A 12500-nucleotide genomic window follows, 5' to 3' on the forward strand; every position below is an offset into this window, starting at 1 on the left:
TTAAAGAGAAATTATTGCGTTTACCAAAATTAGCAGGCGTTTAGGTGATAGCCACTATATTATTTTCATGAAAATGATCATTATCATCATCATCATTATTATTATTATTATTATTATTATTATTATTATTATTATTATTACTATTATTATAGTTTAGATCTATACAAACGTCAAAGGAATGCATATAACATATCTTTTCCTAAGAATTGTCAATTGCCATTACTAAAACCAGTTCGTTTTGATCATTTGATCAACAAACCTCTACAATTCGGTGATTACGCATTTTTTAAATTGCTGTCAAAAAAGGATATGGCTGTACAGGTGAGCGGATATCTCAACAATGCTTCATTACAAAACGACTTTGATTATATATTTTTACTCTGTGAATATTGATGATTATTGCAGTATTTCTCATTTATTTGTATAAACTCAGATAACTATGTAATGTTTGATTATATCGTTTGAAGTAATTAAAATTTCGGACCCATTTTTATGGTTATTTCCTATAAAATCTAATCCCAAATGATCTACTAAAATTATATCAAATAAAAGTATGTAAATCACTAGTTATGACTCTAAAATATCTTATTGCAACATCTAATAGCATCTTTACTACGCCACTTTGAACTTGAGAAAAAAATTGTCAAAATAGGAAAAGTTGCTCAGTCTCCCTTTCGGCACAGGCCGTGACTCGTCATCTGTTATGAACTAGCGTCCGGCAAAATTTACCTGTCGAACTAAAGTGAAAGCAGTAAACGGCTGTGGAGTATACAAGTGGTCACCCACTCTTGAGTGGGGAAGCATAAACTAGGATGTCTTCCTCTTACTGTTTACTACTATCCAAAGAAAGAAGAAAGAAAAAATAATAACCAAATAAATAAATACAATATGTGTAATACCTACCTCTAGATTTTGGAGAAGCACTGAGTTCTGCAGCCACATCTCCTTCCAAAAGAACAAGAAACTCATCCAGAGCTGTGACTGCTTTTGTCTTAACTTCTGATACACGACTGTCAAACTGCTCTAAGTCTTCATCGTTCACCTTAGAAATGAAAATTTAGAATGAGTAAGAACAATTTTGCCAGAAATAATGAGAAAAGCATATGATATTAAAATAGGCATAAGTTATCAGAAAACAAATTAACAAACAAATGGGTAATTTTCATAACAAACTATTACATATTATATATACGACACAGAGCCCCCTCCACACGACATACAAATTCACCAATAACTATCTGTTAAATACTAAAGAAACTGTTAGAAACTTTTGCTCTTGAGTCCGATTGCTTGGAGGAACTCAAAGTAAAAACTGATGAAACAAAATTGCAGGGACAATAATAGTGATATGCGATTAGACAAAATGCTCACCAGTTCTCACCTGCCACATCACCCAATGCATCCACTAGATTGCACGATAAACAAACGCAACATGCCCAGGCCTAAGCAAACAAGTGATTCTATCATTATGCATTGCATCATCTATAATGCACAATATATAAATGCCGCACACCCAGTCCTAAACAAGCATTCCAAGATTTTTATACAGAATGGACATACCGAACATTTCTAAGCGGTCTATCTGGATTTAGTAATGTATATATATTTTCATTGCATTTTGTTGTTGGCTGAAGAAGGATTTTGAGCCCCAAACGTTCTGTGTTTGGTATTTTGTCTTTATTGAAGCTGTCATATTCATTTTTGTTTATTACTATTTACAGTCCACAGCTTCTAGCAGCTTTGTATCACTTTGTATCATCAGTCACCGTATGCTCTTCTCAAGCCAGACCAAGTTGGGGTTCAATCCCATAACTTTTGGATTATTGAGTGTTTGTTAAAAACGGAAAACCTACCTTAATAGTTAATCAATTTCAGTTCATCAATTTTTTTCCTTTGTTTCAGCCATATTCTATCTCAAAAAATGTAAGTGAACATTAAGTAACAACGAACATTTCAGGCTCAATCCCTACCTCAGACAACAATAAAAACATTCAGAAAAGTAAGTGGAGCAGGTACTAATGTTGATAATAACAGAAAATGAAGTGAGTAGAAAAGTGCCAGAAGACAATCGAGAATAAAAATTTCACAGCGATTGGGGCTCAAACCCACGACTTTACAATACAACAACTCACTTTAGCTAACTCAATATCTCATTCGTCTTCTATATGTTTGTGTTGAGAAGAGAGCTTTAGCATTACTGCTGGCTTGTAAACAAACTTCACAGAGTATGTGCGTCTTGAACCCATGACCCCAAGAAGTCGGGAGAGGGACTCAGGATAGACACTATGTTTGAAACCACTTTTATTTTGAGTGGTGGATGGCATCAACTGCATAGTGTCACTCTCACAGCCAGGCAAGTTGTCGTATCAGTAATGTCATGGGTTGGAACCCCCATCGCCACAAAATTTTAATTCTCTATTGTCTTCTGGTAATTTTCTACTCATTTCATTTTATATTATAATGAAAACATAAATGTGTCAACCTATCAACCAATCTTGTAAAAGCCTACTTTGCATAATAACCTGCTACTAGTGTACATAATTTTAAATACTAAAACACCCTTCGATAATTTCTTCGCCTTATACCCAGATATTTTTCACTGCATACATCTTAATTTCACAGTCTGAGAAAATCGCTCCAAACATCTTGTAAACATCTTGTAATATCACAAAAATTCTTGCAATTTTATACATGCGATTTCACCAACCTGACACCTGACTTTTTCAATCTCCCTAATGTTAGCTGTGATCTGCTGCACTGTGCGAGTTGCATTCACTTGTTCTTTATGTAACTCTGGCCAATCCTCCAGGGCGGTAAGCTGAAAATAATTATCAAAAATAATAATAATAATAATAATAATAATAATAATAATAATAATAATAATAATAATAATAATAATAATAATAATAATAATAATAGTAAGTCTTCATACTTCATTGTCCATAAATATGGCAATTTGGTGCTTTCAACAGTGCTTTCAACACTATTAGGTCATCTCTTACCATGGTAACTTAAATTCCAACTATTCGGTGCAATTCATTTCATCCAAATATAATACCGGATTGAGACAGTGGGTCACCATTGATGGAAATAACAAACATGATGTGGCCGTGTCCCAATCCCCCCCCCCCCCCCCCCCCCCGCCATTGCGCCATTGGTGTGCTTGTATAAAAAGATTTTAATATTAAACAGGCTATATGTGTGAGAAATAACCTTGTTAATGATTTAGTTTCTTTTCATTCTTTTGTTTATAAATTCTATTTATGTTGCAGTAGGTACTAAACAAAGGGGCTAGAGCTCAGTCGGCTAGCTGTTGTCAGTAATTCTTTGAACAGACTGAAAAGCATACTTATTTACCCGTTTAATATTAATACTGTGTTTCTGAAGCCGATCCAATGCAATGGAGAGAACCTTGATAAAATTCTTTATGGAAATTTCCAAACGCTTTATTGGGTATTTAGTCATTTCTCCTCGGTCGTCATTCATTGATCGGTTCTGGGCAATAAGACTTGCCATTCTATCAACAAATTATAGTTGAAAGTTGGAAATGAATCTGTTGAGGAAAGTAGGGGGACTGGTTTTAAAAAAGTTAGTTTAATAAAAAGAAGAAGAAAAAGAACAAGCTCTGGTTTTACCAGTGTAAATTATAAAATGATCTTAACAGTTTGAACTCATAAATAGAGACTTAGTAGTCTGCAAAGCACAACTTAGCTAAAAAAAATACAAGGTAGTTTGATCAGCACAATAATAAACAAATAACAGAAAAGACGTTTATTAATATCATTGAAATTATGACCCAGTAATCGCATCATTACATCATATAATAAAACTGAAGAGGTAATGGGCTTAAAAATAAAAACACTTTAAAATGCTCTTCATAACTTTCATACATCGATAACATTTTTCAAAGTCAGTTCTATAAACCAACATTCAAAATTCAGCATTAATTTCACAATTTTCAGTACATATCGCTGTTACATTTCTATTCGTCTTTCAAGGCACTTTGATAATTAGAGTGGCCACTGATAGGCTCACATGTATGGTGAAACTGGCCCTTTACTTAACTATTTTTGTCACTATGGCAGTATTTGTGAACATGTGTGGCTAATTTTGGTTTCATTTTAAAGGACACAAAACAGGCTTCCTTTTGCTGAATATCTTATTCTTAATTCCTGATTGTATTTTTCAGAAACCAAATGAAATAAAAAATATATCAATTTTTACTTTATAAATTACTTTGGATACATTTAATTAGGTCTATATAAGTATAAGTAAGTAATGGTTACTCGACATAACGATATTAGCAATAGATTCAGAGAAATTTAATTGAAATTGATAAACTCGCTCACTATCTAGACCTATTCCATCAACCCTACTTTTCAAGACAAGAACCATATTCTATCAATTTTTACTTAGGTAACCCTACTTTTTTCCATTCTTGCCCGACAGGAAATTGATTTATATAAGTAATTAAGCTTTATATTAAAAGTAATAATTAATTATGAAGCTTATTTTCAGACCTTCTAACTTTAAATTGATACCCAACAATTATCATATATGTACTTTGAAATTGACACAAATTCAGTGAATAAAACAAAGAAGAAGTGATCCAATTCCACTGCAAAAACCAACTTTCAGATTGCAGAGATACTAGTTGGGAGGCAGCAAAGAGATCACAGCTGATTCAGATTGAGATTCTCTCTCTCCGTGTCGTAAATCGTAAATTCAACAGAAAAATATTCTATTATAACCGTTTGTCGCATAGGATGTTTTGAGTTTGAAAACTTTATCAAAGTGCCAACGGTATCTTACACACATTTTTCACATCTGAATATGTAAATATCGTTTCAGTTCTGTTATTTTCATCCTATAGATGCGTAAGGGAAATATCCCGAATTATCATTAGACGTAATCTTGGAACTGAATGACTGACTGATATAAACATTGGGTTAATCGTAAGCACAAACAGGGTTGCCAGATTATTTTTCAACAAAATGCCAGGGGAAGACTCAAACAATGCCAAAACGCTCAAAAAAATGCCAAAGTCTGTTGACTCCCACCCCCACTAAGAAAACTACTCACTTTTGATAGACAATTTACTATCATATCCTGGTGGCTTGCGTGTTTTCTTTTCTTTTCTTTTTTTCTTTTTTTATTTTTTGAATTATACTAAATTTCCGGTTGGGGTAATTTTTTACCTACTGACTACTAAGTGGAGTGCTAAACCACTACACCACGGTTGGATTTTAAGAATGAAAAAGAAATACATTAACATGAAAGTGAAAGGTAAATACGTAAACAGTTAAATAATTATTGACAATTAAGAAAACAAGGTGTCATTTGAAGTATAATATACAAGAAAAGAAAATGCCAAATGAAAATGCCAAATGCCAAATGATTTTTCTAATGCCAAACGGTTTTCAAAAATGCCAGATTTTTGGAATCTGGCATTTAAAATGCCAAACTGGCAACCCTGAGCACAAAGCACAAACACAATTTTAAGAGTAGTTTCCCTTTGGATAGAAAAATAAAGTGAGAAAATTAATGTGACTCATAATATATAAGGGAATAACACTAAACAAACAACGTTTCGGCCCTTGGCCTTCGTCAGAGGAAAACAACAAAACACAAAAATTTAAGGTACAAAAAAAAAAAAAAATCACACTTTGTCAAATGTGTAAACAATGTATGTGTATGAAGAGGGTGTGGATGTGGATGCAAGAAGATGCACAAGAGAAGGGGGGGGGGGGGGGGGTAAATGGGGGAGAGTGAGGGGAAGAGAGAGAGAGAGAGAGAGAGAGAGAGAGAGAGAGAGAGAGAGGGGGGGGGGAGGAGGATATGCATGTGTTTCTGTGTTTGTGTGTGTGTGTGTGTGTGTGTGTGTGTGTGTGTGTGTGTGAAATGTTTGGAATGACGGATGGGGAGAGGGGGTGGAAGAAAGAATGGACTGGTAATAGATAACAATATAGAGGTACTACTATAGGTACTACAAAGAAACCATAAAAATGGGAATGGAGGTGAAGGAGAGATAGAGGATTGATAGGGAGGTTTGTACATTATGCTGACTATAAAAACAGACAAAGTGAAAGGGAGAGAGAGAGAGAGAGAGAGAGAGAGAGAGAGAGAGAGAGAGAGAGGGGGGGGGGGAGGGAGGGATGTTAGAGCAAAAAAGAAGGGGGGGGGTGTTGTGTGTGTGTGCGTGTTGGTGTGAGAGAGAGAGAGAGAGAGAGAGAGAGAGAGAGAGAGAGAGAGAGAGGAGGTGTAAATTGCCGTAAGTGGTCGTATAAGACTGGTAGAAGGAGTTAATATGTAGGTAGGGTAAGGTGGGGGAATTCCACACCCACATTCATTATATCTAATTCTTCGCATAAAGAATGCAAAAAGACCTATTGGATACTGGTCAAAGTTTTAACTTCCTTTGATTTCTATTACCCGTTTGAACACAAGAAATAGCCACTTTTACTACTGTTTAATTCTGACAATTTTTCAAGTTTTTTTTTAGCCCATTGAAGGTAAGTGCAACACTCATGGTTTTCAAGTATGGCAAAATGTTGTTAAATTGAAGCTCAAGCTAAAAATGCTTAATCATTCATCGGATATGTAAAATTTACCCTCAAATCTTTATAAGTGCCTTAAGTAAGTTGCTGTGTCTATTTTATATTCATAAAGGTCAGGGAAATTCCACACCCTACAGGTTTCGAATTTCTCGTGTCTTTTCTGTGAAAATATTTGATCAAAATCCTATGTCGTATCCTATCTTATATAGGCTTAATATAGGAATTATCCTTTAAATCCCTTATACAACAATTTATAATTACAGAATATCATATAGCTTGCATTAAATAATCATGAAAGCTATAACGATAATAATCATACATAAATCTTTGATAAATTATCAGGATTTAACATTGTTTCAGATGTCATGCATTTTACTTGTCAACATTTACAAACCAGTCTATAAAATCATGAAAGTAATGGAAACAATTATCCACATGACAATTTAAAGTTAAATAGGTAAATATATAAATGGATAAGTAACTAAATTAAACAAACAAATAAATGAATAGATAAATAAATTAATAAAAATTAACAAAATCAAATTGAATTCAGAAATAAATCAATTATTAATTTTTAATTTCTTTTTTTAGTAAAAAAGAATAAAATTTTTAGTCATTCTTAAATCTCAGAGACTTTAACTACCTATCAATTAAGATTTTAAATTGATTCAAAGAACATGCATTTTTTTGTGTGTTAAAACAGAGACCATTCCATGATTTCACTATACGTATAATAAATGAGTTCTGTCTTATTTTGGTCTGAAATCTTGGAATATAATATATTTTATTACGTAATCTTGGAAAATGTGAATGAAATTGATGGATTGTATCATTTATAGCATGTATTATCTTGGAAAGCTGAATTAATTCTCCCCTAATTCTTCTGTAATTGAGACTAGAAGATCGAGGAATGATAAACGTTCGTCATATTATGACATGTTCTCAAGCCCGCGAAGCAATGTCAATGGTTTCATTTTACAAAGAGAGGCCCCAGCTATCATTTAAAGTAAATTATAGTTATATCCTTATCCCTGTTATGTATATGGGCAATTCCACATCAAGCGGGTATGAATTGCCCCAACACAGTTTACTAATTGTTTTTCTTAGAAAAGCACATCTTGGAAGTGTGTAGCCTATTAATCCTGTTTGAATAATAAGCCTTATTGTGGGCCTACATGTCACTTCTGTATTCCCATGCTTTAGAGCTGGATCTAGTAGGGATTTCTGTACATGTTTTTCTCCTTTTGCTATAGCGATTGGCTAGGCTAATCATGGTGATGCATTACAAGAAAAGACGGTGTCGTATGACCATGTAGATATGGTGAAAGCGGTCGATCTCGTTACATCTGGAGGGATGGGCTGCAAATCTGCTGCCAAATTATACAACCTAAACTGGGGAACAATCCGTGATCATGTCAAGAAACGATACAGCAGAATGGGAGAAGATAATTATTGCTTACTCAAATCGCGAGACTGCACCCGGGATCGATCTCCGTCCCTTTGGTTGTGAATCGAGTGCTCTACCAACTGAGCCATCGGGATCCCCGCCTTGTCCTATTGGTCTCATGTCATAGTCTACAAAGATTGTTGTTGTGTTCATTTCAGGCGTTAATTATTGTTCCTGATTGTTTCATTCTCGTCTTGTCATTATGGGCGAGGAATTAACCCAATGGTGAATAAAGAGAAAAATTGGAATTTATGAAGTGTTGTTCCTTTTTTAAATGTTATTTGTACAGCATCCAAGTGTGACTGGCTGTGGAATACTTGTATTCTGTTTGTGTGTTCACTCCATCAATAGACATTTTATGACAATGAGCTGAAAAAGTTGGGTGTGGAATTCCCCCACCATGCCCTATGTATTGGGTAGAGATGAAGATGGAGGAAGGGATCGATAAGAAAGGCTATTTACAATTTTAACGTAATTTGAAGATATTTAATACAGGAAAGCAAAAAAAAAAAAAAACAACAAAAAAAAAAACAAAAAAAAAACCACAAAAAAAACAGAAAAGTAAAAAGAAATATATTTGAAATTACACTTATCGAATGGAACCCACAGGACAAGAGGAAAAGGGGTCGTCCAAAACAGACGTGGAGGAGAAGCCTTCACCACGATTTGAGCGTCTCCAAACTTACCTGGAGTGAGGCAAAGGTCTGTGCCAAGGACAGAAGAAGATGGAAGAGTGCTGTTGAGGCCCTTTGCTACGCCAGGAGCCAAGAGGCATACGTCACACTTATCGTATGAATGCCGATGAAATAATGTATCTTGCGGAACTTCCCCAGACATTATTTCATACGATAAGTGTAATTTTCAAATATTTTTTGTTTTCTTATATTTTTTAATTATCTTCAAATGACGTTAAAATTGTAAATATTCTTTCTTATCCTTTCCCCCATCTTCATCTCTACTCAATACATACCTACACAGTAACTTCTTCTACCAGTCTTAGACCGACCACTTACGGCAATTTACACCTCTCTCTCTCTCTCTCTCTCTCTCTCTCTCTCTCTCTCTCTCTCTCTCTCTCTCTCTCTCTCTCTCCCTCTCTCCCTCTCTCTCTCCCCCTCTCTCTCTCTCTTTCTCTCTCTCTCTCTCTCTCACACACACACAAACACACACTCACATACACAGACACTCACACACACGCATACACTCACGCACACTCTCACACACACTTAACAGATTAAAAGAGTAATCTTTTTCATAGGAGAAACTCTGTTGATTAAAAAAAAAAGGAGATAATTATGCATTTTTGCCAAGTTTGACAATGTAAATGTTATTTTGGCTTATTAAGTTAAATATGTCAGACACAGGTTTAACCGAATATAACAAGATATGAAGTGAGTAGAAAAGTGCCAGAAGACCGAAACCGAATATAGTAACTTCACCAGATGTTAACAATAATGACTGGTTTCATAATAGAACAGAAAATCATATTATTTAATCCGCTTTTCTGGATCAAATCAACAACCATTGCCTGCTCATTGGAGACTAATATGTGATTGATTATTGATCTATAGATTTATATGTTTTGGTTGTTGGGAGTTGGGAGTGATTCTAATCAGCTGTGTGACACTGACACTGACGCCTCCACGTCTATTTCTATGATTGAAAGGAAATTTTTTGTACAGACGTGTTATAATTTACACAATAAGATAAAAATACAATGGAAATAGGATGTAATAAAAAAGGAACCACTCCATAACCAGAGCTGCGCTTTATAATATGAATAATTTCAACACTGTAAAATAGTTAAAACTGTCACTATAAATTGAAAAGTGAAAAGATTTCAAAACAAATAAATTAATGAATTAATATTTACATTTTTTGAAAGTAAAAATGCGAAATAATTATATAAAATGATTATTGCTTGTTGTTATAAAGCTTAATACTGGACGGCAGAAAAGATTTTCGGTGTCTCTCTGTTTTCGTTGAAATAGAGAAAGGGCGACCGCTTCTTTCTGACATAATAACTGATGGTCTTAGTGGATGATACTGGTCATTTAATATTTTAGTTATTTTATTTATACAAAAAATTCTCGTATAAAAGATCTACATCGTCAACTTCATTTATATAGCGTTTAATGGATTTTTTAATATTATAGTATATTATATTATAGTAGTAATAATATTGATAATAATAATAATAATAATAATAATAATAATAATAATAATAATAACAATAATAATAATAATAATAATAATAATAATAATAATAATAATAATAATAATAATAATAATAATAACAATAACAATAACAATAACAATAATAATAAGAAGAACAATAACAATAATAATAATAATAATGATGATTATAATAATAATGATAATATAATAATGATGATGATGCTGATGATGATGATGATGATGATGATGATGATGATGATGATGATGATAATGATAATAATGTTGTTGATGATGATGATGATGATGATGATGATGATGATGATGATGATGATGATGACGATGATAATAATAATTATAATAATAATAATAATAATAATAATAATAATAATAATAATAATAATAATAATAATAATAATAATAATAATAATGATGATGATGATGATGATGATGATGATGATGATGATGATGATGATGATGATGATGATCATAATGATGATGATGATGATGATGATGATGATGATGATGATGATGATGATGATGATGATGATGATGGTGATCATAATAATAATAATAATAATAATGATAATAATAATAATAATAATAATAATAATAATAATAATAATAATAATAATAATGATAATAATAATAATAATGATAATAATAATAATAATAATAATAATAATAATAATAATAATAATAATAATAATAATAATAATAATAATAATAATAATTTTTTGATCCTCCCCAAAGTGAAAAAAAAAAAAACTGGACGAGAAAATTAAACAAGACATACAATGTGGCAACATAGCAGACTACAAACCCAATGGTGGATGTATCTAATTAAATATGGTAATCAATTAATGAATGAATTAATCAATTAATCTCAAAAGGGAAGGCTGACCAATAGAGAAGTGCTTTAGGGCACGGCACAACATGGCATGACTCTGGCATAGGAACATGTCGTGCTTCACTGGGTTTTTATGGCCAAATTAAGCAATTGTTACCAGAGTGGCTACAATCATAGCGGCCAGATTGGCCTCCGACTTGAGTCCGCTCGAGTCAACCTACATTTATTAACAGGTCTAGTAACCCAAACTGTTATGGGCTCATTATTGTAATGGAAATCTTTTTTTTTTTTTTAAATGACGCAAAATATTGTCCACTAGAACAATGTTAAACTAGGGCCATAATTACACGGATGTCAGACCTGAAAATATGTTTACGTAGGCTAGAGTCATTTCTCACGTTCAACTATTTCTCTGTCTTATGTTTTTTGGGGTTTTTCATTTTGTATTGTTTTGTGTTGATTGTTTTGTTTTGTTTTTGTGGGTTATTTTGAAAGTAGTACATCGTCCTTATCATTATTATCAGTATTGGTATCCCATCTGTTTTGCCCATTAGTTGTGTCTTTGTTGTTGTTGTTGTTGTTGTTGTTGTTGTTGTTGTTGTTGTTGTTGTTGCTGCTGCTGCTTTTAGAGTTGTGTTGTTTTACTTTTGTTTATTAAAAAAAATCTTCTCTATATTATTAATATTACCAAAATAATATTGAGCATATAATTCTAAGGCTATTTTTGGTATAATGCTCAAATAACCAAGGGACTATTTAGATCTGGGCAATTTTGCCCAGATAATCTTTCCCAATAATATCTTATTCCTGTCTCCCTCTTTTTCTCTATTCTCTAACCAGGTCAAACGAGACCCTGTTTCCATTTCATACAATACAAGTAGCCAATTTTCATTTTAAATAAACAATGTGAAATTGAATATAAGCTTCAATTTAATATACGAAAACGGACGTCCTTGTTACCTGGTTTCATATATTATTAAATTGGAGTTTACATTCAAATTCACATTGTTATTTATTTCTTCGAGCTTCGAGCAGCAACATTTACATTATTCTATTAATAAATTTTTCTTATCATTAGTATCTGCATTCGCCTGCTTCTTTTCTGCTTTCTTTGTTATTTTGTTTTTGGTTTTAGTTTTTTTTCTTTTGTTATTTTTTAAAATTAATTAAATAAAATTATCTAATGCATCGTCGTTTTCATTATTATGAACATTCTCATCCCATTTGTTTTGTTGTGTTTGTTGTTGTTGTTGTTGTTGTTGTTGTTGTTGTATTCTAGTTTTATTTATGTATTTCAATTTTTTTTTCAATTTTCATTTTAATATTGCCCAAATTATCTTGATCCTATTATTAAGCCACATTAGTCAAATAATAAATAAATAAATAAATAAATACAATTCCCCTTATTAATCCCAAAGGGGAAATTTGTCTCTAGGGTCTATTCCAAGGGAAGACTGGAATAACCCAGGCG

At 32.6% G+C, this 12500-nt stretch overlaps 1 protein-coding gene across 3 annotated transcripts in view; it reads right to left on the bottom strand.

Annotated features, from left to right (window-relative positions):
- LOC144959183 (syntaxin-17-like) overlaps window positions 1-4976 on the bottom strand; it is a 29425-nt gene extending 24449 nt beyond the window's left edge. The window contains exons 1-4 of one of the 3 annotated variants that reach the window (XM_078891725.1): window positions 4813-4976; window positions 3358-3553; window positions 2708-2818; window positions 904-1042 (exon numbers count right to left, since the gene is read on the bottom strand). In XM_078891725.1, the coding sequence (XP_078747851.1) occupies window positions 904-1042; window positions 2708-2818; window positions 3358-3516 (409 nt within the window). In that variant the 5' untranslated portion in view covers window positions 3517-3553; window positions 4813-4976. Of the gene's footprint in view, window positions 1-903; window positions 1043-2707; window positions 2819-3357; window positions 3554-4632; window positions 4701-4812 lie in introns of those variants that run through there. The other 2 variants (XM_078891724.1, XM_078891726.1) reach the window with 2 other exon arrangements.
- Window positions 4977-12500: the final 7524 nt, after the last annotated feature.

Source organism: Berghia stephanieae, chromosome 13, assembly GCF_034508935.2.
Source record: "Berghia stephanieae isolate SIO BIC M18660-M18661 chromosome 13, UCSD_Bste_1.3, whole genome shotgun sequence".
NCBI lineage: Eukaryota > Metazoa > Mollusca > Gastropoda > Nudibranchia > Aeolidiidae > Berghia > Berghia stephanieae.